Consider the following 27,815-nt stretch of genomic DNA (forward strand, 5'->3'; position numbering starts at 1 on the left):
GTAGACTCTGGCCTGCTACATTTGTACAACGGGAGCAACCAGAAAACAGCACAGAAATGAATTAAAAGTGCCAGTTTAGCTCAAATAAACTTAATGAACAGATGAGCTAATATTCCACTGGTCGTGATAGAGAAGACAGGCACTACTAACAGTATTTACAGGTTCATTGTACCAGGGATATTTTCCTAGCTCTTTTTGACAAGTACGATGAACAGCGGACCACAGGACTGCTAAGGACTGCAACCCTATCCAGTAGCGTGCATGTCAGGTGGGCGACACACTACCGAGTTCGAACTCACAATTTCTTGGTCCAGAGGCAGGATCACTTACCACATGAGGCTATAAGTCATCAGTTTTCCTCCTTTTATTCAAACCATGATGATTATAATCATCCAATGCATCAATATTTCCTGTATCTTACACTCATACTGGCAAAGTACCTAAGACAATACTTCAATTAAACCTTTATGATATCATATAAAGATTTGCTACATATTGAAAATGTTTGTTAACATTGTACTACCCTGGTCAATTACCATAATATAATATATCATCTATGCTTTTCAATAAAGTCAGGTTAAAAATGTTCAAACTCATCACAAGGTATCACAAATGCATCATGTTCTACATCAAAGCTGTTAATATCACAACGACTGCAAAAAAAAATCATCATTAAGTTTGTTAAAAAAGATACTGATATGTCAAGACTGAAGAAAGTGGTCAATCTCTTTAGAACAGCTGAAATCTGACATCTTTATAAATGTAAATGTCCTTTGGCATGAGAAGACTGGATTTTTGGCTGGCGACCATATCAAATTCAAAAGTTTTGCACACGTTTTTAAACTGAACTGAACATGATATCTTTGATAACTTACTGCATGACTTTCTGGGTTGATCAATTTGCAATCCGAACATTAAGCACTTCATTAAACTAGTAAAGGCTGAAGGTGAAAGGTCATAGTGCACAGTGCATGAAGAGGGCTTAAGTTTAGAGGTCATAGGAGCTTGGTGTAATGAGGCACATGTACATGTAGAGGGGCCAAGGGCAATGGCCATAGAGACCTGGTACTGCCAAGGGGTGAAGGTGAAAGGTCATGATAAAGTTAGGTGCATCTGGAGAAGGCAGAAGGCCAAATGTTAAAGTTCAGATGCACTGAGGCATCTGGAGAAGGCTGAAGGTCAGATGCAGTGATGAGGTACATGTGGACTGGGCTGAAGTTTAAATGTCATAGAATTTTGTGCAATGAGGCATAGAAGGCTGAAGGTCAAAGTTCAGGTGCACTGCCACTTGAGGTACATGAACCTGTGGAGGGTTCAAGGAAAAATCAAGGTCATGCACATCACAGCTCAGCCTTTCAGTTGACTGCCTTTGTACCTGTTTCTGGCTGATTGCTCTAACAGTGCAATTAATGTAACTGTTATAAATGATTCAGAGGAAGTACACTGCACAATAATATAAGTACTGGCTGTAGAGAAACTGTAACTGTTTCCTTACTGGTAAGTACTGAGTATCATTCACACTTAAGTAACACTTCAACTACAATGTAACTCTACCTCCTTGTAGAGTAACGAGTTCACAGATCCTTGGCACTGCACTTGATCCCAAACATTTCTTTTAGACTTAAGCTAAGCAGCTTATGTCCTGCACTAGGGCTGACACCCCTGCAACTGTATTCATGTAGAAAATGTTTCACTGTGATATTCACAGTTATGTCCATGGAGGTGGTAAGTTACCCCGTGCATAGTTTGTATGATATTCATACTCATGCTACTTAGCATACGTACATGTAGAAGGATCGGTCTCAGTCTCGATGTTTTATGCCTGTTTTTTCTTACTAACATTTGGTATTTTTTGCTACTTTTGCACTTTAAGCAGTAGGAAAAGATGATCTGTAACACATTCTAAAGCACTGAGCACTGTGCAGTTTGAGAAAGTTTAACTTCAGGAAATGTTTGAAAGGAAGTGGAATGGACTTCTACGCTATCAATAACATCCATAATCTCAATTCTTCAGCAACATTCGGGCAAACCTATAGTAGAAATTCAGTACCCTTTTTCTTACAATTGATTCATATGCAGAGTGAATCAAAGAGTTGAGATGATCTCCAACCAAGCATGAGAAGTTCTGCATTTGTTGTAATTATGCAACAGATCAGTGCCATCTTGGATGAGAAGCAGAACAGAAGCTCCTGAAATTTTCTGCAAGGCATGTTGTTTTCTTGAGCTACTTTGACTATATAGTTAAGTGTTGGTATCTGCTGTTGCTTAATACATGCCATGATGTTCAATTCCTGTGGGGATAAAATGTCATCAATCACTATGACTGACAACTGTAATGTAATGTGCAAATAATGAGAAGAGTAATAAGACAACTGGAAGTTTCGTAAAACTAAAAACTGCAACTTGATACTTTGCACCGGGATATCACACTGCATGTGACACGATAGCGACAATGTTGTCTGATGATCAGTCCGACTTGGTCTCCTTCGATGTCTTTGAGTCCCTGGGCTTGAGAAGTTTCTTAAGGAAGGGGGCCGCTGCTATGAAGATGAGGAAGGGCCAGTGTCCAGTGAAGTACAGGGACTTGTGGACCTGGAGGGAAGGTAGGAATGTACAAAACAAAGTTACACTCTGTTACTGTTACTGATGATCTGTATCAGAGACACCTAGCTGCTGTGTGAAGTAGAACCAGTCGGTATCACTCTGAGGAAGGTGACAGATGGTCACAAAAATGTCAGACTTATGTAGATTGACTAAAACACTAAGCAGACCTCGAAATACTGGGTGCATGTGCACCCAGTGCACCCAATTTTGGAGCTGTGCACCTAATTTTTTACTGTGGGTGCACTGGTGCACCCAAATATTTTCGTACGGTTTTATGTGTAAAGGTATCACTGCACACTAGTAGACAGCATATTCTTGACATCTAAGTGTAAGAAAATAATAAAATTTTTGTTGTAGTACTTGTTTAAGATTTTGATGTTAGAATTTGAGTTAATTTCGATCTTGAAAGCTTCAAAACTGCGTGCCAAGATCGCGTGCCAAACGCGCATGAAGAGGAACAGTAAGGTTTGTCATTAGGTTTTGCTTACAATAGTTACATTCTATTTTATGTGGTGCACCCAAAAATTTTTTGGTGCACCCAATTTTTTAGGTTGGGTGCACTAGTGCACCTATTCCCAAAACTGAATTTCAAGCCCTGCTAAGTCTTTCTTGTGAAGAAAGGACTTTGTTATCCTGTTACTGCAACAGTTATGGATGTATACACGTAAAGTTTTCAGAGATAACAAATGTTCATAAGTGCCTTGCATGTATTTATTCATGTCCCCTGCTGTGGATGTTAATATCATTATATGAGGACCTGAGACAGGTAAGTGCAACACCTGAGTTGGACAGGTGTGTTAGAGAGGTGAGCCCTTACCTGCCACCACTTTCCAGACTTGAGCAGTGCGAAGGGTGCGAGCGGATACCCCAGGTGCGCCAGCAGGACCAGTTTGAGCGCCACCAGTAGCACGGGCCGGGCGACAGGGTGCCTCACCACCGACGACACCAGCGGGCTGACCTTCAGCAGGGCATGGGCCTGGGGACAAAGGTCATAACTCATTACAGGTCAAAGATGTCTAGAATTCATCTATTTTCCCCATCTGCATCTGTATAGTTCAGCTGGTATAATCCCCTTCAGTGTAACACACAAGCTTCAATCTGTGTCTGTACTGTATAGCCGGTTTAACCGTCCTTTGGTGTAGCACACGAGTTTATGTATCTGTAAAGCTGGTATAACCATCCTTTGCTGTAACACACCAGCTTTTGTATCGGTATCAGTAATGTATTTAGCTGGTATAACCATCCCTCAGTGCAACATGCCAGCTTCATAGGTAAGCGGCGGCAGCTGGTTATATCATATCAAACGATGTATCACACCTAACCACTTAATATGAACGGTAACTCTAAGTGCTGTTAAAACCTACGTAACAAAGGTAGTATACTATACTTGAACGTGAAAATGAGTTCCATAGTTCTGTAGTACTTTCTGTCATGACTCACATCATCAAAATGTGATTTCACAATGCAACAATTTATGACCATTGTTTTGCTGTTTGCTACAGTTCTGACCTTTTCACCCTGTTCTCTAATTATAAAACTCTGACCTGTTTTTCTGCGTTGACGTAGACCAGCTCGAGGAAGAAGCAGGCGTAGTACCCGGAGTGGAAGCCGTGCCACAGCGCCAGGAACACCAGCGTGAACAGCTGGGACAACATCCGGTTATTCAGGAACTTCAGCCGCTTGTACACGTAGCTGTGGAGGGCAGGAGACATGCACAACTTGGGGTTAACTGTACAGCACAGTTGTCTTTTTCAACCTAGCTGTTCTTTAAGTGGGATAAAGAATGGCAAGGAATGGCCAACCTGTTCTTTAGGCTGGATAATACCCGAATATAGATAATACTCCTAAAGGATACTATGGTGTCTCTGCAAGTTGCAGTACATGAACTAACTGCAAGGTGTCCTTACTGTGCAACCCGGAAGAACTTCTTTAAAATAAAAAATAGTTTTGAAATAATTTTATCATTGAAATGAAAACAAAGAATGCATTACCTTGCTGCAAACATTAATACACCTATATTCAGCATGACTATGCTTCTTTAAGAGTTTATGCTCTGTCCCCTGAAAGCTGCAGTACATGAACAAACTGCAAGGTGTCCTTACTGCGCAGCCCACTTGTTGGTGTTGATGTTGAAGGAGTCGATGACATCCTGGAAGCTCATCACCATCTCGAACTTACTCAGCTTGATGTTCTTACAGGAGTCCCACAGGGGGTTTCCGTGTTCGTCCCTGCCGTTGTAAGTCAAGCTGCTCAGAATGCAGCTCCCTTCCTGGTGGGGACAATAGAGGGATTCTTAAAACCCTATTGGAGCCTCCCAAAGCCTGAACCAGAACTGATATACTGTATGTTCTGTTCATTGCACTTCTGTTCTTATGTAATTAGCATTTTAGCCTAATAGTGAAAGAGAGCAATAAAGGGAGCCTCCATGGTCAGTAGTGAGTAAAGCACATTGTTAACATGGCACTAATCAATATGCAGCTAAAACCGTGCCACAGTAACCATAATATTAACAAGAAAAGGTTACTACAATCCTAAGTAAGTGAACAATACATGACGGAAACCATTCGTTCCCCAGCATGTGATATGTCTCTGCTGTACCCATATACTTATTTTGTCTACAACATGTCTTGAGTGAAGGCGACTCACAGCGAGCAGCCAGCAGCCCACATACTTGTACAGCATCACCTTCCCCCAGATCAGCACAAACAGGTACTTCTGTAACCATGGCGACTCCTGCAGTAAACACAAATACACTAGTAACCATGGAAACAACTGGGGTAAACACAATCACTTCCATAGCCATGGCAACTCCTGCAGTAAACAAGAGCATACTAGTAATTGTGGAAACAACTGGTGTAAACACAAGCACTTCCGTAGCCATGCAGATTCCTGCAGTAAACAAGAGCATACTGGTAACCATGGAAACAACTGGAGTAAACATAAACATAGCGACAACCGCTCCTGGAATGAACATAATCAACTGAAGGTTAAACTACTGAGGCAAATAAGAACACTTCAATCTGCAACCATGGCAGGTTCCGCTACACTTTCTGGAGGGAATATAAAGTTTACCGTAACAAACTCCTGTGATGAATATGAAAAACAGACGTATCAATGGCAACTGCAGAAGTAACCATAAACACAAACATAATGGCCCCTTCTGGAGTTAACAGAATCATGTTCATGCCGGATGCAAAACTGGGCTTTCTAATGCTTGTAGTGTTCAACTTACGAAGAAGGCCGGCTCCGTCATGTAGTCGTCATAATAGTACCCGTTCAGGATGGCGAACACCACGGTGTAGGCCAGCCCGAGAGCCATCCGCTTCAGCGCAGGAACAACACTGGAACAGCACAGAAACAGGACACTGTTAGATAGATACTGACCCCTATGACATATGAAGGAACTTCAGACTCCCTCCATATGTTTATGGTTTTAAAATATGAAATTAATAATTATATTATATGATACAAAAACATTATATTAAAATCAATAGGTAGTTTGGGGTCCAACTTTTAAGCATACCCTAAGAATTGTACTATTAATTTACGTACACTGTATACATGAATCATCAATACTGTCAACTGGTTTTCATTCATTGTTGTTATTCAATCTTTTTCAACTATTTGGATGTCTTTATCATGCTTGTTCTTCATATGCTCATATGATTCTGAAAGAAACAATAAAGAGACTGATTCTTTTCAAAAAAGAACTGCAAGACATCTGGGTCTTTGAATGAAGACTAATTAAACTGTAATTCACTTAAAGTTCACGGTAGCAAAATTGCACGGTGTTTAAGGAAAATTGACATTTTCAGTGAACTTTAACTTCAGGCCTAGTGATTTACAGAACGGATGTGTGAAGGAATCATAAATGATTGTTACAGTTTTTTTCACGGTGATGATAAATTCACTATACAGGGGTGCCCGTGAAAACAGTCAACATAAAGTTACAGTGAAAGAAACAAGAATTACAGTACTCACCAAGCCGGGCGTTTTCCCTCGCTGTTGTCTGTCAGTTTCCCCTCGATCATGTCCAAGTACATCCTCATGGGGAACTGCATGGGAACACAACAGGGGCATCGGGGTTAGTCTGGTGTGGAGGAGGGAGGGAGGGGATGAAGGAAGGAGTGGATGGAAGGGAGTGAGTGAGTGAGTGAGTGAGTGAGCAAACAAAGGAGTCTGAGTGAATGAGGGATGTAGATGTTAATATTGACTCAGAGTGAGAAATTGAGTGTCATGAATGTGTGAGGGCGTAAATGAGTATTATAAGGGAGTGTGTGCAAGGGAGTGATTGAGGGATTGAGTGAGTGACTGAATGAATGAGTGAAGCAGTGACTGAGTGAGTGAGTGTGAGTGAGTGAGTGAGTGAGTGAGTGAGTGAGTGAGTGAGTGAGGTAGGGATTTAACTCATTTTGGTGTTAGAACAACCCTGTGCCTTTCCAAATAAATTTGCTTTCTTCACAACCACAAGTAACCTTGAATTTGTCTTCCACAAAGAAGCTCTCTGTTTTGTTCCAACTTCCAGCAGTCACTGGAATGTACTCTCTCTCTCTCCAATTTTACGTCTTTTATGATCCCCATCAATCATAAGGGGGTTGGACGTGCTTGCACATGGATGAGGGAGCCCCAGAACTCCTCATCAAGCATTTTTACGACTGGATGCCCTTCCTAACGCCAACCCAAACCCTACTGCTGGGCTTAGGACATGGGAAATGTGTGTTAAGTGCCTTTCCCAAGGGCACAACGTCTGGGTGACATGTCCGGACATGTCTGGGTACTCCACTGGGGATTGAACCAGGGTCTCATTGGTTCATAGCCGGATGCTCTGCCACTATGCCACAAAGACGCCACACACGTCTGATTCTCAGTGCAATGATTGATTCTCAGTCGTCACATTTCTGCGCATTATGCCTTTCCAAATGGTTCAAATTCCAATGATGAATCGTGCTTACTTTTACATGAACCAAAGTTTATTTCTGAACATCGTCTGATGCAGTTGCATGTTTCATTCAGCAGACTTTAGGCAAGGCACAACTTGTAGGTCAGCTATTGTTGAACAAGGCACTGAATGACTCAGTAGGCACAATGAGTACAACACTGTCTTCTGACTCCATTCTTCTCCAAGTAACAAAAGCATCCACACGTCTCAATACCACAGGTTAGAGGTCACACACAAGCCAGATGGTACATGACCTTGGAACAATGCTTGCGGACTCTATCAGAGACAATAGCTCTGCCTCAAGTGATGTCTATTTCTGCCTTAAAGAAAAGGCATGTTACCACCCTCCTAGAGGTCATGCACTTGCCAGATGGAACATGACCTTCAGACAATACACGAGGACGGCTCTATCAGGAACAGTTGTCCTGCACCAAGGTGACCTTGTAGGTACTGTTCAACCATGATTCTACATTCCATAGTTACCGTGGCAACTGATGAAGCCTTGCAGAGCATTTCCTAAGAAATTTTCCCCATTGTGGCGACTAAAAATTTATAAGGTCATTTCCAACACTTTACAGGCACCATTTCGGAATGCTAACAGATATTGCAACATCCCTACATTGCAAATATAATCAGGCCACCCCACACAAGAACACTCCCCCCTACTATGCCCCCGGGCTATACCCCCGACTGTACCCCCTGCTGTATCCCCCAGCTGTACCCACCTGTGGTCCCACCAGCACCCCCCAGCCCCCCCAAAGTGGAAGGAGTGTCCGGCCACCTCCAGCAGAACTGGGCGGCCTGGTCGGCCCTAGCTTCTTCTGGTACCCCCCTACTATCCCCCCCCCACTGTACCCCCCTGGCTGTACCCCCCTGCTGTACCCCCCTGCTGTACCCACCTGTGGTCCCACCAGCACCCCCCCAAAGTGGAAGGAGTGTCCGGCCACCTCCAGCAGACTTGGCGTCCTGGTCAGCCCTAGCTTCTTCTGGTCTGCGGACTGCTCTGCCTGGGGAGACAAGTTTCACGTTAAAGGAGCCCAAAGCAATTTCAGAACATTAAAACTGAAAAAATTCTGGACAAGACAATCTCTATAATTTCACATTTCTATCATAAAATTCATACTTTGGGCGTTTAAAAAGAGCACAGAAACAAGCCACACGAGGAGTCCTTTAGATATTTTGTTTGACCCTGGGTAATAAATAAATAAAAAATGAAATTGGGACCTTCAAACAATTAGCACCCCGATTATCAATGAGTTCTCACCACACAACAACATCGCATCTTTGCTCCATGAAGATCGATATGCAATGGGATAGTGTTATCTAGACTAATATGTATTGAAGGGACTAGGAAGTTGAATCTAAAACATTCTCAAATTGCTTTAAGCTCCTCTAAGGCCACACCAATTTTATTTGTTGGTTCTGTGATTTTAAAATAGATATTATAGATTGAAAGTTCAACATGAAAACAGAGCCTGAGAGGAAAGTTTGCACCTTGCCTCACACAATGTCAGGGTGTGAATATACTATTAGGCAAATCTGTTTTCATCTTCTCAGAATTCCTCGTTCATTTTATGATAAAGGCCTTACCGGATCCTTGCCACCATCGAAGTGGTCAGTCACTAGCCCTGTAAACAATAAAACGTAATGAACAATGAATTATAAACCCAACATCAACTAAGTTAAAAGATATTCAAGCTGACTGGAAAACATGATATTTTTTAGAAATTCACACTTTTAGCTTTCGCCTTACTGTCTTACTCAGTCTGTAAACAATAGGGAATTGTGTGCCAAATGGCTACTTCAGAGTGCTAAAGGTTAAACGATACAGCTTAGATTCCATTTGGGCGCTGTTTGAGCTTCTTACCTATGAGCCGTAGAGTCATGACACAGTGGGGCGTGGTCCACATGACGTCGTAGGTGTTGGAAGCACAGAAATGGTACCCGGCTAGGAGATAACCCTGGAGAGACAACAACATGCGTCAAGGTGTAGAACTATCAAAGTGGCGTTGCGGTGGCGCAGTGGCTGAGTGTTTGGCCCAGAACCCAGTGGTCCTGGGTTCGATCCCCTGGCCCCCTGACTTGTCCCACTGATGTTGTGCCCTTGGGAAAGGCACTTAACATGAAATTCCTCACTTCACTCAGGTAAAATGAGTACCTAGCTTTATCCCTCGGATAGGACGTTAAATGGAGGTCCCATTTTTTAGGAGAGCCACACCTCGAGCACAAGAACCCACCGCACTTATCAAAAAGAGTAGGGGTTCTTCCTGGTATAAGTGGAGCAAATAAATCTATCCGGATATGCAGGTTGTACTCTTTAATAAACATGGTGTGTTACGCCATTGGGCGGTTTACCAGGTAAGCAATACAAGCAAACAAACAAAAAGTCTTCCAGCATGCAGCAGAATAGATTCACGTCAACCCACCATATTGAAGAGGAAGGCTAGCTGTACAGAGAGAAGTTTGGGGCCAACTGTCCTCATCAGCAGATAGTTGGTGAACACACAGATGACATGGTGGAGGATATCGGTACCTGTAATATACAGACGGATGAAAATATCAATCTTCAACACAAGTCTTAAACAAACATCACTGACAGTACGTAGCTTAAATTCTATAGAATATTTTTTTCATTAGTACAGATCTAGATTCGGAAGGGATTTGTGACACTGGATTTTGTTCCAATTACCGATAGTAACAGTACTCTTATTAGGAGTTTGCGTTTCATAACTTTGTCTGCAGATTACAGAGACATAGTGTTAGTACAGTAGATATATTTTGTGCCTGAATTCTTCTTGTGCACCCATCACAGTTTAATCCATGCCTGCCAACTCACCAAAGTTAGCGTACAGGATGCCCAGCCCTGTCAGAGTGAAGTACACGTGGTGTAGAGTGGCTGACTTCCCAAACAGGAACTGTCGTTGGAAGTAGGCCAGAGGGTAACCTACAAACAAATGATTCAAAACTGAGACATACAAGAAATAATGTAATATATCTACTAGGTTAACCTGCAGGATTCAGACACAGCTGAACTGCTTCAGTGTAAACAGCACAGTCTGGCTGGAAAGCTGATCTTTGCATTTGGATAGAATTCTATCAAGATTTTATGGAACTTCATTGCAAGTGGCAGTACATGCTCCAAAGAACACAGGCAAAGACTGTAAGAAACAAATAATGTATATTTTGCTTATTTCAGCAGAGCATATGGCCGAAAACAATCATGTTCTGTTACTGTCTACCATTTGTTAAGATGTGTATATTCATGCAAATGTACATGTAGGCATGGAGGAAATACGGTAGACTAAAGAAATGTTGTCTATATTGGCTATATCATCTTATAAATAAATTTCATATGACAGTACTAGTGGCTGTATCAAAATAATCAGTAAACAGTAATTTCACATTGTGAGCTCTAGACATAATTTACAACATGTATCATTAACCACAAAGAACAAGAAACAAATATATAAATGTAATACCTGCGAGAAGGCCGAGGATTAAAGTGAGGGAGGCTTCGTTGGTTCCGAAGGCACCTGCTAACGTCTTCACCAGCCCCAGGTCTGCCATGGCTCCTGTAGACACACCTGGTCAGCTGCTCACCTGTCCTGACACACCTGGTCAGCTGCTCACCTGTCCTGACACACCTGAACAGCTACACACCTGTGGGGTCAGGGGAAACAGTTTTCTTACTGACATGATAATTTGATTTCTTGGTTCTTGAATTTGAAAAAAGGATCTAGTCCTGTTTGTAGCTAGTGTAGTGACTGTACTGAATAGGGGAAACACCCCTACGTTGGGATATTTTCATACCTCCAGTTTCCACTTTAAGTATTAGTAGTAGTATCCAGTATTTGATTATACAGTACTTAGTATATATGTTGCAGGGGTCCCTGACACAGGTGGGCAGCAGTCAGCTTGACTTCACACTGGGCTTCTAAGCGGCTCTGTCCACGCTAGCACTGGTTAGGCCGCACGCCTTAATGTCCTTAACGACACACGCCAAGCAAGATTTTCTTTGTCTACCACAACCTCTGTTGCCAAATGGTTAAAAGTAAGATTTAAGTTTTTTGACCACCTGCTACGAATCTGTTACCTCTCCAGCCACCACTGTTGACACGTCATTGACAAAGAGACAAGAGTTCACCATAGGCCAGGAGATCAGGGTAACATTCTCGTACTGAGAATAGCTTGGCCTGCTTCCCTCCAGCATCACGAGTGGACTACCACGTGAACTCGTTTTTCTCAAGAACTGTTAACGAATGGAACTGTCTAGTTGGATCAAAAAACTTAGAGGCATTTAGAAATGCCCTCAGTACCCAGTTGTAGTTCACAAACTCAGTTACGAGTACTCGTTACCCCACCCAGCTACATTGTATACAGGGTACCGGTGGCGGACAGGGAGTAGCGCCCTGCCCTTTGAGGACACACCACAACAAACCAAGGACATTATTATGTCCTTGAACAAACACAGCGACCACCCCCTTCATAAGTACCCCTGCCCCCAAACCGTGCCAGAGCCTTCAGCTAAATGAAGTTGTGCACGAAATCTGAAGAAGAAGAAGACATTAATCTTACAGTCACATTCAACTTTAGTTAGTGACTTAGACCCTTTGTGACTGCATGGTGCAATGGACTGTACCAATTACATGGGGGGGGGCCCAAATTGTTATATGTTTCTTTCAAAATATTTGAAAACCAAAGGCTGACCTAAAGAGGTCAAATAATAGGTGTTTCCCAGTATCTCAATTAAAGTAGTACATGAATATCTATAGCTAGGAGCTCTTCAGCCTCATTATGTGACTTATTACAGAATTTGGGAGTCCTGGTAATTATAATAAACTCACTTACTAGTAGGTTGGCACCCAGGCTATCATACCAACGATGATGGACGCAGAAATGCAACATATAAAATACTGGCACCGCTTAGTTCATTTACCCGAAGATACCTTACTTCGGGAGGCATACAATGCTGTTCTTTTAGGAGAACATGATTGGGTTGTCCACGTGAAAAATATCCTCAACTACCACGGTTTTGGACATATATGGCTGAACCCGAAGTCATACCATATCGATATAATCAACACTCAGCTACGACAACGTCTACAAGATGTTTATATACAAAATTGGCATTGCGCTATTCGAAACAATTCCAAACTTTCCTTTCTTTCTACCTTAAACAAGATTTATAAGCAAGAAAACTACCTTTCAAACATTAAGAGCCTCGACGTACGTAGAGCAATCACAAAACTTAGAATTGGCTGCCATAAATTAAGTATAGAAACGGGGAGATTTCAAAAACTCCCTATAGACCAGAGGGTTTGTCCATTTTGTCCAGAGGTAGTTGAAGACGAATATCACTTTTTGATTGTGTGTCCCAAATATTTTGATTTACGTGATTCACTATACTCAATGCTATCGTTGGACTTACCAGGATTTATCTCAATGGACTTAAATAGCAAATTTAAGTACATAATGGCATGTGACAACCCATGCATGGTATACATTGGGAAATATATCAAAGAATGTCTAGACGTAAGAAACTCCTCCAATAATTGTAAAATCCCATTGTCATCCCATACTACTACACCATATTGTATAAGATAGACTAGTACACCATATTGTATAAGATAGACGGATTAGCCTAGTAGAATGTTATCTATGTACCAGTGAATGCCATACTCTGTACCTTGTACAATTGTTGAGCAATAAAGTTATTATCTAATACAAAAGGAATGTGGACTGAATCTTGAGAAAGACCTTGGTGCAATTCCCCTTTCAGCTGTGCCACTGAGGCAGAAAATGCCCATCTCAACCCATGGCCAGTTCTGTCATTAGCTTCTGAAAAGATTGTCCCGAGCTATGTAGTAAAACCTGTTCAACACCTTTGCATTGTAATACATATTGAAACTGCCAGCCCTGTTGTGAATCTGTGACAGTTATTTGTGGGTTAGTTTTCTTCATTCTCCTGTATAAAGGCTTCCTTGAATAGTATTTTCAGCCATGATGATACAAACAGAGCGTCCATAATGCAGAGAAGAGCTATGATAATCATTTCGTGTCTCACGTTTGCTGTTGGATTGGGAATGTTGTTTCTGGGCTATGATGACCTACCTGTTAAGAAGCCTGTTTCAGCCTACCATGGGAGACACATGGGTACCCTTCAAGCCAGCGAACATATAACACCAGAGAGCTACAGGTGAGACGGTCAATCATTAAAGGAAACCCAAGCAATATTAGGGTCAGAAAATAATTTATTTAGTCATTTCTACATGATTAGTTCAAACAACACTATTAAAATGTATAGCGACGTCCATCATGCAAAAATACGACGTCGTTGTGATGTGAGAACTCACTGAAGATCGTGGCAAGAGTTTTTGTAGGCTCGCAAAGCTATGGGGATCATCGTACGGCACAATTTTGCGCTGTTTTAAAATGCTCAAATTATGAAGTTATTACGCAAATGTGTTAAACAATGTTAGTAAATGTCACTCCCATAAAGATTTCAGCATTTTTTCTATTTCCATTTTTTGGGCCCTAATATTGCTTTGGTTGCGAAGAATTTCATTCCAATTTTTTTTTTTCTAAGTAAGTTCTGAGGACTAAATTTAACACTGTTGTTTTAATTTTTCTACAGGGCTGAAAAGCAGCCAACAGTAATCCCGAGACACATACAGGAGAATGTCTCCGGTTCCTGTGTCCCATGGGAGACGTTTGTCTTCACAAAGGGACACAAGACTGGGAGTACCACGCTGGTCAACACCTTCCAGCGCTACACCATCTATCACAACCTAACTGTAAATAGACTTTACTAAAATCTGCATAGATTATGTATATAAGGTTTTGGGAACTGTATATTGCGCTTACAGAAGCCTGTCACACATCGCCATGCCATGCCATGCTCCTTTCCCTATGCCCTGCCAGATCCCCAGAAAGCAGTATCATGAATATTATCATTGTTTCAATGTTTGTTTTACATAATTATATAATATTATATAATTGCGCCAAACCAAATCTACTTTTTTTTGTCAATGTTTACATGACATTGTACAGTCAGGGACTTGATTTTGCAGTAGGGTGGGAAAGGGTGTTTTTGCGGTATTCTTAGTTTGCGGTTAAAAAATTTCTGTTACTACATGTTCTGTAGTAATACGTTGGACACGCATGCATATTTGCAACGTGCAGGGGAGAGGTCATGTGGGGAGTCTGAGGAACTAAAAAATGAAACCATAATAAATTAATGTGAACAATTCAACATTCACAGTACATTTCTTGTTCTTACATGACTAAAAATGCTACTGAACTGGACAATTTACATGAAAACAGTGGCCGAGGGAAAAGTCATACTTTGTGGATTCCATAACTGTAACTTCTAAGGTTATACTTATTGATTAGTTGATTGATTAATCAATGTGTCCAGGGCCTCTCTGATCATGAAAAGCAGTGCATAGTCACTGAGAGACCCATCCTGATAAAACAGTTATAGATAAATAAATTATAAATAGATTGATTGATTGATTGATTGATATATGTAGATTGATTAATTGCTAACTTAAAGGTTAAACTGATTGATTGATTGATTGATTTATTGATGTGCCCAGAGCCTCTCTGAAAAGTAGTGCCCAGTCACTGAGAGCAAGAAACACCGGTGGTAAAACAAAAGTCACAAGCCAACAATTTGATTGATTGATTGATTGATTGATTTATTGGTTGGTTGATTGATTCTAGGTGCTGATGCCAGTAGGGCGTGGCCCGCTGAGCTGGCCGTTCCCCCCGCGAGAAGACGAGTATGTGCACGTGCCGGGCGAACGCTACGACGCACAGCTGCACCACTTTGTGTACAACAAGCAATGGCTCCGAGACAAGTTCCCCCCAGACACTCCCTACTTCTGTAGGTGGCAATGCTTGTTTGGTACAGGGAGGGGCAAGAGATCTAGAGAGGGGGGAGAGAGAGGGTGAGGGAAAGGCGAGAGAGAGGAGAGAGGGGGAGAGGGAGGGAGGAAGAGAAAGGGGGAGATAGCTATAGAGAGAGGGAGAGAGGGCGAGAGAGGGGGTGAGGGAGTGGGAGAGGGGGGAGAGAGGGAAAGAAAGGAAGAGAGTGAGGGGAGAAAAAGAGAGGGGGAGAAGGGGAGAGAGGGGGAGAGAGGGAGAGAGAGGGGGAGAAAGGGGGGGAGAGGGGTAGAGAGGGGAGAGAGGGGAGAGAGGGGGAGAAAGGGGGAGAAGGGGAGAGAGAAAAACGGAAGAGATAGCAAGGAAGAAGGGAGGGAGTAATGGTCAGAGAGAAATAAGAGAGAAAAGAGACACACACAGATAGACAGAACATATATATTAACAGCATATTAATAAGCTAAATACATTATTTTGTTGTTAATTTGTTTGTTTGTGGTTGTTTGTTTCATGCTTCAGCAATCATCAGAGAGCCTTTCAGCCATCTGAAATCCCAGTTTAACTACTACGACCTTCCCGGCCTCCTCGGTATCAAAAAGTCACAGAACCCGCTCAAGACGTTCCTTAAGGACCCTTGGAAGTACCAGGTTAAGTCTGAAGTGTTCTTCCCCCATGTGAACGTGACTTGGGACGGCTCGAGGAACCCCATGAGCTTTGACCTTGGGTGGCCGGCTGACAAGGCTGAAAAGGAGGTGGGTGGGCAGTTTTCCTGGATACCCCAGTTACCATGGTGATGTAATAACTATTATGTATTACCAACTAAAAATATTAGGTACACATGATTACTTCAGGGCATTTTGAATTTGAGTGACATCCATCACTCTATCTTCTTCAGATTCAAAATAAACTCAGGCAGATAAAGTCAATTTCATACTAATACATTAGAAGATGGAACAGGAAAAACTGGCTGATGATAAAGACTTAGTCACTAACTCTGCTTATCCAGTTTTAAGGGTTGATTTCTGTATCTGTATATAACTACCCTTCGACGTAACACACCAGCTTCTGTATCTGTATAGCTGGTGAAACACACAACAATCTTCTGTATCTGTATATAGCCGGTGTAACCACCATTCGGCGTAACAAACCAGCTTCTGTACTAGCTATACATAGTATCTGTATAGCCGGTATAACTGCCCTTTGTCGTAACACACCAGCTCCTGTATCTATATAGCCGGTACAAATGCCTTTCGACGTAAAACACCAGCTTCTAGATCTGTATCTGTTTCCTATAGCCAGTATAACACACCAGCTCCGTCCTAAAAAAAATGTAAGATCAACTCTGTTGGATTGGATTTGGATTTATTGGGATTGCAACAGTGCAATACACGTGGGACACAGGCAGCTATTGCTGATGTTGTGACCCACGCACATAATTATAATGTACCCGATTTTTACACTTCGGCGGAGTGGGGAAAGTCGTGTTAAGTGCCTTTTTCCCAAAGGCACAAGATCGGTGGCAGCAGGGGATTCGAACCCGGGACCCCTTGGTTCTGAGTCGGAAATCCTGCCGTTACGCCACACGACCCCACGATAAACTCTGTTTCTAACTCCTCGTCTCTACTCTTGCCCACCCAGGAGGAAGCGCGTGCCTACATCACCCAGCTGGAAGCCGACTTCAAACTGGTGCTGATTCTAGAACACCTGGACGAGTCAGCCGTCCTCCTGAGACGTCTCATGTGCTGGAAGATTCAAGATGTCGTCTACTACTTAAAGAAGAAAAACGAGCGCGAGTACACCTTCAAGAAGTACGTGCCGACACCGGAGGAGCTCGCCAACCACCAACGTTGGAGCGCGGTGGACTACATGTTGTACGAGACATTCAACAAGTCGCTGTGGCGGAAAATAGAAGCTCAGGTGAGGAAAAGTTTAAAACAAAAATGCTTGAATCAAGGTTCCGGGTCGGAGTTCAATTGTGACCGGGGGTTGGGTCATGACCCGGTAATCTGCCGGAAGTGCGTTGTCGTCACCCTGATTTCTGCCCGAGATTGCTTGGTGATGGTTTTAGCTGTGTATGAATATTTTGAATCTTCTGAAAAGCCCGTGAGTTGTAGTATTTTTGGGCGCGGTGCAGTTGGTTCGCTATCGAAGCCTTTTTTGTATTAGTCCGCGGGAACGGTGATGCGGTTTTCTCGCCTGATGACCCAAATAGCATCATTTTTAATGCATTTTCACCGAATTTGCGTCATCGGAGATGGCGAAAAAGTTATCACATGACTTTTTTATTTTTTTCATTTTTCAGAGACACCATTTACTAAGCTTTCTCAGCATATATGCCGTGACCCCAGGAAAACTCGTTTTTTCCGAGCAGGTTCGATCAAAAAAGTGTAAAAAAATGATAATTTTCGGATGCCAAATTTACATTTTACTATGGTTTCTACCCAAAATAAAGGGACAACGGACAATACCGATAAATACATCGGAAAACAGCAGAAAACCGCTTTTCGACCATGTGATTACATTTTCCGTCCTACTTTTCTCGGCGGAATTGTAGCCCGTCGACCTGAGGGTGTCGGCCTACATACGAAATCGCAAAAAAACTCCGGTCCGAGACCTTAAAAGGACGGCAGCGGCTGCATCGATGACGTCATAGATGACGTTATTTCGACGCATTCGAAAGCTTTTATCAAAATCTGTAAGTTTGTTTGAAAAAACCCCGAAGTTTGGCCTTTTTTCTCTTTGAAATTCGATATATCCATGGACAGGTGCTTGGCGCCCCCCTCCCCCATGTGCCCCCCCCCCCCCCCCCAAACCTCAAATACGGCCATCTTTAATCATTTCTGGCCGCCAAACTGTTTTTAAAAGGAATTCACTGACTACGTCATTTGATGGAAGCCCATGTCTCAACTTGACCTTCGGTATGATTTTCGCGATGCCCCGCCTTTATGATGACTTAAATTGGAGAATTAAGCTAAAATCTAAGTGCTTTAAGCCTTCTTAAGGCGAAACTTGGTTTTCTGACTTTTGGTTCATCGCTCCTTAACGTCGCGATATTTTCTTCTTTTGATGGTGTGAAGTGACAGCCTACTAGGCGCGCTACACATCTCGGACGCACTTATTTAAACTGCCCGCTTCTAGCTCTGATGACATGCTCCAGGTTGCGCTTTGGACTGTGTCAGAATGCATTCTTTTACACATTTAGGGAGCATTGTGCTGCTTAAGGGGCCTTTACGGCGAAGTAGTGAAGAATTTGATGTCGGACGCGTTTGATTCGGAATGTGCGACCCGTGGTCTACCAGTCTATACCAAAATTTGACATATTCTTCGTTTCAGTTAAAAGCTACGAACTTAAAACGCGACCCCCTGCTGTTTTCCTCGAGAACCATGACGCCAACTCTTAAAGAGGCTTTTCTGCCAATATGCAGCACCGAAACGACGGAAAGTCCGCATAATGTCCAAGCCAAGGGCATGAGCAGGCTCTCCATCCCGTTTTACCTGTTTTTTGAAAAGCGATGTCCTGAAAAATGATGTTTTTATCAATTTCCCTACTGTAACGTTGTTAAGGCCTGCACGTTGGCAAAATAGCCTCAAAACACAGTGTTTTTCACATGACTTTAAACCCCTGCTGTGGGAAAAGTAATAGTCGCAGATACGCCAAATTTGGATATATGGTGGATATAACTTTTCTGAAAATTTTGAACAAATTTTAAGACAAAATATGTTTCTTAAGGTTCCGGGTCGGAGTTCAATTGTGACCGGGGGTTGGGTCATGACCCGGTAATCTGCCGGAAGTGCGTTGTCGTCACCCTGATTTCTGCCCGAGATTGCTTGGTGATGGTTTTAGCTGTGTATGAATTATTTTGAATCTTCTGAAAAGCCCGTGAGTTGTAGTATTTTTGGGCGCGGTGCAGTTGGTTCGCTATCGAAGCCTTTTTTGTATTAGTCCGCGGGAACGGTGATGCGGTTTTCTCGCCTGATGACCCAAATAGCATCGTTTTTAATGCATTTTCACCGAATTTGCGTCATCGGAGATTGCGAAAAAGTTATCACATGACTTTTTTATTTTTTTCATTTTTCAGAGACACCATTTACTAAGCCTTCTCAGCATATATGCCGTGACCCCAGGAAAACTCGTTTTTTCCGAGCAGGTTCGATCAAAAAAGTGTAAAAAAATGATAATTTTCGGATGCCAAATTTACATTTTACTATGGTTTCTACCCAAAATAAAGGGACAACGGACAATACCGATAAACACATCGGAAAACAGCAGAAAACCGCTTTTCGACCATGTGATTACATTTTCCGTCCTACTTTTCTCGGCGGAATTGTAGCCCGTCGACCTGAGGGTGTCGGCCTACATACGAAATCGCAAAAAAACTCCGGTCCGAGACCTCAAGAAGCTAGTTCATGGATTAAACATGTGGGCAGTATGTCGAAGTTGAGGGCCCCTTACATGTCTAGATGTCTTTTGTTTACATGTATGTCTCAGGGGCCTTCAACTTTAACATATTATCCACAATGCTTCTTGCTGTTCATGCTTGAGCCTAATTGTAAACCCATATCCCATCAACAAAAATTAATATTCCTTCTGACTATTATTTGCTAGCCAGTGCAATGGCCTTACGTGGGTAGAGTGTTTGCCTTGCACACATTAGGTTGTGAGTTTGCCCCCCCACCGGGTCATACCAAAGACTCAAAATGATACATATGCATGCATGCTAGCTGCTTTCTCTGCTTAGCACTCAGCATTTGGGAAAGAGTATGAAAGTTAAACACACACCACTAGCAGTGGACTAGCCCCCTGCTGTAGTGACCTGAACAAATGTGTGGCCCAAGGGCTACAGAAAAGGAGATAGGCGCCACCCCTATGCGTCTTATCAAGACGTCTGGGATACTTTAACTTACCGAGTAATATTTGCTAGAGATCCAGTAGAACAAAGATCGTACCTTCATCAGATTCTATTCTCCATATCAAACTGGCACAAACTCTTAATTGTTGCCTATTTCTCTCTAAATCTTTTCTTTATTATAAAATATCCATTGCAATCAACGTGCTTAGTACTGCTAAATGAGCTTCAACTGACATTAATTCTTAATTGAATTGAAAACACTGTCTTCATGTTCTTTTAATGTTATCCTCTCTTCAATCAGAGTTCAGATTTCTACGACGAGCTGGAATACTTCAAGCGCATCAATGAAGAGATCAGCAGCCACTGCACCAGAACCATGGAGGAGCACAAGAAAAAAACTAAACACAAGAAAAGGCAAAGGAAAAAGGAAACCCTGGTGATGCCGGCATCCAAGTGGAGTCCTGAGTTTGTGGTGGACTACACCTTCTGTTTCTACATAACACCAAAAAAGGTAAGGAATTTAAGGGCTGCAATCTTTCAAACTAACATTAGTAACAATGTAACATATCGAGAAGATATGTTACTAATGTTAGTATGAAATCAATCACTGGATATTAGAGGTTCTTTTTTTCACAACCGGTAATTCTCAACTGCTGACGTAGCGGCGAGAAGCAGTACTCCAGTCAGAAGCTCTGAAGAAGGTGTCTGATAGAAACCGAAATGTCAGCAAGTAAGAAGCGACTGGTTGTCATGAAAAAGAAAACTCCAATCTTCTATGTTCTACCAACCTGATGAAATTATTTTCCGAAAAAATCAATCACTGCTTAATAGATATAGTAGTCTAGATCTATGTTCATCACCTCTAGACTATGGCCTCTAATTTAGCTTTCCCGAAGTCTTATCATGATCAGTTAACATCACAACAATAACAAAATACCCACATTTAAAGAAAGTAGATCTCCATCAGTACCATAATTCTGATCTCTAGTTAGTTTCCTTTGTACAGTTACATGATTTGTTATTTCTTTAATTTGCAGACCATCACACTGGATGTTGTGATGAGGGGAGGAAGGAAATACACCAAGGAAGAGATGAGCTACGCGATAGTCGGTATAACTGAAAACCTTCAACGCATTCGCAAAGGACTACCGACTTATAATAGCAAGCATGATGCCAGGGTAGCTGGGATTAAGATTTAAGTGGAACAGAAGCACTAGTGTAAGGAGCCATTCCTGGCCTATCCCCCGCCCCTGAGTAGCTCTCTAGATTTGGCCCAAGGAACAGTCACAGATACTAGACAGGACCATCTTCATATGGCATGTGCTCTGTATTTTCTAGTCTGAACTGGTTCTATATGTGACCTCTCTTATTAATTACTGGATTGGTCTATTCAGCCAGGAGGGGGCATCTACTCTACTATGGGCTCTTACACTAGCCTGGTCACCATTCTCCACAGGTGGGCCAGGAGTATTTTATACCGAGCCCAGTTTAGGTTTGCTGTGACCTATCCAGAAGTTGCTCTGATCTCTGCAACATTGTCATTGTCTGCCATCATGACTCTATTGACAGGTTCTGGATATCCAGGAAGACGTAGTACTTCAGTGCAGCTTTTGGACAAGGAGCATGTTCTGGATACAACAGCTTGTATCTGGCAGCTGTCTTAAGTTTCTAGCCAGCCTTCCTAGCTAGTTATCGTCGCCCCTGGATCGCTGAAACCCCATAGAAAATTCCACGGTTTGTGGATTTAAAACCTCCTTGGTTTGTGCTAATGAACTGGGCAACACAGTTAGCACCAGAGAGATGGCAGCGAGCTCACAACCGTATCTATGGTTACCAGGCTACAGAAACACTAGATTAGAAGTTGAATAAAAAAGCTACTAGTATTCTATTCTATATTAGGATAGGCTTGAATGGGTTATTTCTGTTCTGTGCAAAATTGTATGTATTGTGCATCTGTGAATAGTTTCAGCATGTGGGTTATTTCTATTTATTCATCTTTAGGGTAGTCCCTTCAGCTGACTCAGCAGCTGATTTCCAAGGGAGCCCTTACATACAGATAATAAATAAAGGTCATAAAATGATAATCAAACATAGGAATAGTACAGAACAAACTCAATATAACAAACAATAGGTTATAACCTTCTCCCTGCTGCCTAACCCTGTAACCATTAGAAATTTTGTGCCAAAAGGCTATGATCAGGGAGAAGGTTACCAAGGCTGAGACTGTGCACAATAATCAAACAAAGGTCTTTAACCTGCCAATGTTCAATAGACATTCTGATACCTTCTTCATCAGAGTAAAACTGACGGTTTCTCATTTCCAAATTGCTGCTAGGTAGAACTGTAACAGTGGGGATCAACGTTCACTAACTGACCAGTCTAACTTTTAGCCCAGTGGTTAGCATGTTGAATTCCCAAGCCGTGCAGATTGGGATCGGCGTGAGTTTGAATCCCGGGAGCGGCGTACTCGCCCCTTTGGGTTTACAGAACAGTCAGAATCCAACCCAGATCTCTTTTTTTTATATTCGTAGCTGCATACTATAATTTCATTGTATTCTTTCGTCCTCCTATTTGCAGAGTGGACAAAAGGGACTAGGCAGCAATAATAGGTTTGCATACCAGGCTACGGTATTCACTTTCAGTGTTACATTTTTCTATGCTAAACTTTTCTATTATAAATAAAATGAAATGAAATGCTCTGTTTTAAACTCCTGATGCAGCAATGCTACTGTTATTGTATCTGACCCTTACCTCTTCCCTCATGACCTCAATGAAAAGCGGCCTGCGTGCCGATTTGAGCTTATCATGAATAAACAAAGGTTCAAACAAACAAACAATAAACATACTGTTCTAGAGTAGTAGCATGGATGTAGAGAGATTGTTAATAGAGCTTTGCAACAGAACTGAGTCAGCTTACAGAAGTGATTTATGTGCCAGAGACTGTCATTCTCGTATAGCCTAGGGCTGTTTGCCATAGTCGGTGCTGTGGGGCTGTTGTGAATTAGGATTTTACCATGGTTAATACTGACTATAAATAGTTATTCATAAATCATTTTAGATCAGTGCTTTAAAGTTGTTAGATATTAGCAGTAGCTCAACTGTTATGCATGTAAGTTGCCATACATGTACATGTCGACATGTACATGTCGTGAGGGGTGTAGGGGGCTCTCAGTAGAGGTCTGTACCTCGGGTTTGCACACCGTACCATGGTTTTATACCGTGGGCTTGCACATCGTACCTTGGTCCGTTTCTTTGGTGCCTGTCTGCTGCACCCGACCGACCATCAGTAGGGTGGACAGGCACCACTGTACCTCACTCATCCCCTAAACTCTCACGTGCTGGCTCCAAGCGCCACACCCCGGTACACCGCTTCAGCAGGCGGGCAAAACCACGTGAGGGGACCAGGACAAGGCCAGTCCTTAAAACCTACAGCTCTGTGATCGCCACAGCCGTCTTAGTCCGCTGAGCCACTGTGGAAGGATGCCGAGCCTAAAGAGTGCGGCTGGCTCCAACAGAAGTTGGTTGCGCGCACCAACCGTCACTATAAACCTACTGAGCGCAGGCGGGAAGGAAAGCCCTGCAGCGATGGAGAAGAGGCGAATTCGGCAGGTGTAGATGCACTGGGAGTCGCAGTCTCAACTCCGCATGTAGGCGGCTCGGACGTGATGGTCGTCTGCTTGCTGACCCGAGACAACAGCAGCATTCGGCAGCTGTCTGAGTGACCAAGCAGCCCTTATCAGGGACAGCGCTGCTTGCTCTAAACAGAGACGGACCTAGAAAAGGTGGTCCAAAAATCGCTTGTTTCGACCTAACCGGGTTGGCTCGCCGTGGCCAACGGTATCTCCACAAAGCGGCAAAACAAAAGGGAAGAAAACTACTAGTAGAACTACTATGCTCAAAGTAGCATGCTGGAACGTACGCACAATGCAAGACTCTGAGGACAGCATGCAGAGACGCTCAGCTCTTGTTGCTAGAGAACTAGCCAGGCTTGACATTGACATAGCAGCAGTAAGTGAAGTTCGCTTTGCAGAGCAAGGTTGCCTGACGGAACATGGTGCGGGGTACACGCTCTACTGGTCTGGGAAAGGTAAAGATGAAAGACGCCTGTCTGGCGTGGGATTCATGATAAAGACTTCCATTGCCAAGAATCTCCAAAACCTCCCGGTCGGACATTCCGACCGCCTCATGTCCCTCCGACTACCGCTGCGTGGAGACAAGTTCGTCACCCTCATCAGTGCCTATGCACCTACACTTCAAGCAGATTCTCTAACAAAAGAGGCATTCTACTCAGAGCTGAGAAACCTCCTTCGTAAAGTTGACTTGACAGACAAAATTCTTGTCATGGGTGATTTTAACGCTAGAGTGGGCAGAGACTCAGATGTGTGGCCCGGGATACTTGGACGACATGGGGTGGGCAACTGTAACGATAACGGCCGACTCCTTCTGGAGCTGTGCGCAGAACAGGGCTTAAGCATCACAAACACCCTCTTTCAGCAAAAAGCACGGTTCAAGACGACATGGCGACACCCACGCTCCAAACATTGGCACCTTCTAGACTACATCCTGGTGCGCCAGAAGGATGTGCAAGATGTACTACACACCCGTGTGATGCCTAGTGCAGACTGCTACACAGACCACAGGTTGGTGAGGGCTAAACTCCGACTGTGCACCAAACCACTTGTAAAGAGAAAGGGGCCTCAAGTAAAGAAGCTGCACGTCGGTAGGCTCATTGATCGCAAGTTAGAGTTCCAAACCAAACTGGATGAGCGCCTGAACGCCACCGCAAATAGCAATGTTAACACATGTGGAGAGAACCCAGACCCAGAAACCCAATGGCAGAGGTTAAAACAAATCCTTCAGGACACAACAGTAGAAGTAGCGGGCTATGAAACCAGGAAGCATAGAGACTGGTTCGACGAGAGTGATGCCGAGATCCAAGACCTACTGCGGAAGAAACGCTCTTGCTACGAGAGAGTCCTTGCAAGGCCAGATGACCAGTCAGCCAAAACAGCCTACAGGAACTCGTGTCATACTGCTCGTAAAAAGCTGAGAGAATTGCAAGATAAATGGTGGACAGCTCTAGCAGAAGAGACTCAGAGTTACGCTGACACAGGAAACACCCGTGCATTCTATGAAGCACTACGAACAGTATTCGGCCCAACCCACCAGATACAAGCGCCCCTGCGCTCATCAGATGGCAGCAAGCTACTCACAGACAAGGAGTCCATACTACACCGCTGGACTGAGCACTATGGGAACCTGTTTGGAGACAAACACCAAGTGCAAGAAGAATCAATCAGGAAGATACCACAACAGGAGATAAAAACGGAGCTTGACATCCCTCCTTCTGAAGAAGAAGTGAAAGCAGCAATCGACAAGCTGAAATGCCACAAGGCTCCTGGAGTTGATGGTGTACCAGCGGAGGTGTACAAGCTGGGGGGCGACGCCCTGCTCACAGTTCTTACTGACTTGTTTCGGGACTGCTGGGAGAGAGGCATCGTACCACAGGATCTCCGTGATGCTGTCATCGTATCCCTGTACAAAAACAAGGGGGAAAAGTCTGCCTGCTCAAACTACAGGGGCATAACACTTCTGTCTATTGCTGGGAAGATCCTGGCTAGGGTCATCCTGGACCGACTCATCCCAACAGTTGCGGAGGAGAACCTACCAGAAAGCCAGTGTGGCTTTAGGGCGAATAGAGGCACAACAGACATGACTTTTGTCCTAAGACAAATCCAAGAGAAGTGTAGGGAGCAGAACATGGGACTATATGCTGCCTTTATAGATCTTACGAAGGCATTCGACACCGTCAGTCGCGATGGGATGTGGAGGATACTAGCAAGGCTTGGCTGCCCACCAAAACTCCTCCAAATCGTGCAGCAACTCCACGAAGGACAAATGGGACAAGTCAAACACAAAGGTGATCTGTCAGATCCATTCCCCATTGAAAACGGCGTTAAGCAAGGATGCGTCCTGGCACCCACACTGTTTGCCATATTCTTTAGCATGATGTTAAGGGAAGCCAAGGAAGACCTCACAGAAGGAATCTACATCCGTTTCCGTACGGATGGGTGTGTTTTCAACCTCCGAAGACTCCTGGCCCGCACCAAAACCCTGGAAGCACTCATACTGGAACTGCTGTTTGCAGATGATTGTGCTCTCCTTGCCCACACGGAAGAAGCCCTTCAGAGAGCGGTCAACCGTTTTGCCGACGCGGCCAAGGCCTTTGGTCTCACCATAAGCCTAAAGAAAACAGAAGTGCTCCACCAGAAATCACCACATGGGACTTACCAGTCACCTTGCATAAGTATTGATGAGACACAGCTCAACACGGTAGAACATTTTACATATCTTGGGAGTGTTATTTCGAACGATGCTTCTGTTGCCAAAGACGTGGACAACCGACTCTCCAAAGCCAGCAGTGCATTTGGTCGCCTACAGAAGCGCGTGTGGAAGAGTCACTCTCTGCGCCTGGTAACCAAGATCCGGGTTTACAGAGCAGTGGTTGTCACTACCCTTCTCTACGGATCTGAAGCCTGGGTTCTGTACCGGAAACAAGTAAAGCTTCTGGAACGCTTCCATCAGCGATGCCTTCGCTCCATCTTAGGCATCAAATGGCAAGACTACACAACCAACAACGAGGTGCTGAAGCGAGCCAACATCTCCAGCATGGAGGCCATGATCCTGTCAAGACAGCTTCGCTGGGCAGGTCACCTGTCACGCATGGACGATACCCGAATGCCTAAAACAGTTTTCTACGGCGAACTCTGCCAAGGTAAGAGAGACAGAGGTGCACCAAGGAAGCGCTTCAAAGATCAGCTGAAACAACACCTCAGAGTGGCTGACATCCCAGCAGCTAACTGGGAAAACAGTGCTGCACACCGTGCAAATTGGAGAACTCTTACCAAGCGGGGTGCAGAGAAATTCGAACTAGCCAGAAGGGAGCATGCAGAGGAGAGCCGAAGGAGGAGAAAGGCGGCTGCCCAGAATCCACCAGCCCAGGCCCAGTTCATCTGCGAGAGATGCGGGCGAGCATGCCACTCCAGGATAGGACTGTTCAGCCATCAGAGGGCCTGCCCTTCCCACTAATCCTCGACAACGGGGAATGAGCCAGAGAGAGAGACATGTCGTAAAATAAAGTTCTTCCTCTACGTCTTGTGACTTTTTTGTAACTTGACAAGAGCATGAGAACAGGGACAAGAAGTCAACAACAACCACATAAGAACTGCTAGAACAAGAAACAAGCTTCTCGACACTTCTTTCTTGTCTGTAAACGCCTATGTTGCTTCCCTACCTTGGCACGCGTTCCCGTTCCGTTAAGACGTCTGTGAAGACAACCTGGATGAGCGCGAAGTTCTAGTCCCACTCTCCTTGGCCTAGTCCCGCCCAGGAATGGATGACCCCAAGTTACCTTTGACCCCCTCGTTTCCAGGGTTGCTTCGATCTCATAACTACATGTATATCTGTTTAAAGTAAGGCCTGAAGATGAGGGATTCATATTTTCCGTTTAACGTCTTTATAGTAAAACAGTTATCTCC

The 27,815-nt window shown here is 43.6% G+C and overlaps 2 protein-coding genes across 3 annotated transcripts; one reads left to right on the plus strand and one right to left on the minus strand.

The window, feature by feature from the left end:
• Positions 1-349: 349 nt before the first annotated feature.
• On the minus strand, positions 350-27,798 carry LOC136443225 (lysophospholipid acyltransferase 5-like). Of its 2 annotated transcripts, XM_066440370.1 has the most exons (15): positions 27,572-27,798; positions 11,158-11,203; positions 11,023-11,127; positions 10,380-10,487; positions 9,970-10,076; positions 9,411-9,504; positions 9,134-9,171; positions 8,443-8,550; positions 6,586-6,659; positions 5,837-5,945; positions 5,251-5,337; positions 4,707-4,873; positions 4,149-4,296; positions 3,422-3,580; positions 350-2,592 (listed from the first exon to the last, which is right to left on the minus strand). In XM_066440370.1, the coding sequence occupies exons 3-15, from the start codon at positions 11,108-11,110 to the stop codon at positions 2,467-2,469; spliced, it is 1,413 nt and encodes a 470-aa protein (XP_066296467.1). In that variant the 5' UTR covers positions 11,111-11,127; positions 11,158-11,203; positions 27,572-27,798; the 3' UTR covers positions 350-2,466. The 2 variants fall into 2 exon arrangements, with proteins under 2 accessions (XP_066296467.1, XP_066296466.1); XM_066440369.1 differs by having other exon boundaries at positions 11,023-11,173; positions 27,572-27,797.
• Positions 13,277-21,640, plus strand: LOC136443838 (galactose-3-O-sulfotransferase 2-like). Its single transcript, XM_066441207.1, has 7 exons — positions 13,277-13,739; positions 14,178-14,337; positions 15,269-15,431; positions 15,947-16,179; positions 17,066-17,344; positions 20,579-20,788; positions 21,315-21,640. The coding sequence occupies exons 1-7, from the start codon at positions 13,570-13,572 to the stop codon at positions 21,474-21,476; spliced, it is 1,377 nt and encodes a 458-aa protein (XP_066297304.1). The 5' UTR covers positions 13,277-13,569; the 3' UTR covers positions 21,477-21,640.
• Positions 27,799-27,815: the final 17 nt, after the last annotated feature.

The sequence above is a fragment of the Branchiostoma lanceolatum genome, chromosome 10 (assembly GCF_035083965.1).
Source record: "Branchiostoma lanceolatum isolate klBraLanc5 chromosome 10, klBraLanc5.hap2, whole genome shotgun sequence".
Lineage (NCBI taxonomy): Eukaryota > Metazoa > Chordata > Leptocardii > Amphioxiformes > Branchiostomatidae > Branchiostoma > Branchiostoma lanceolatum.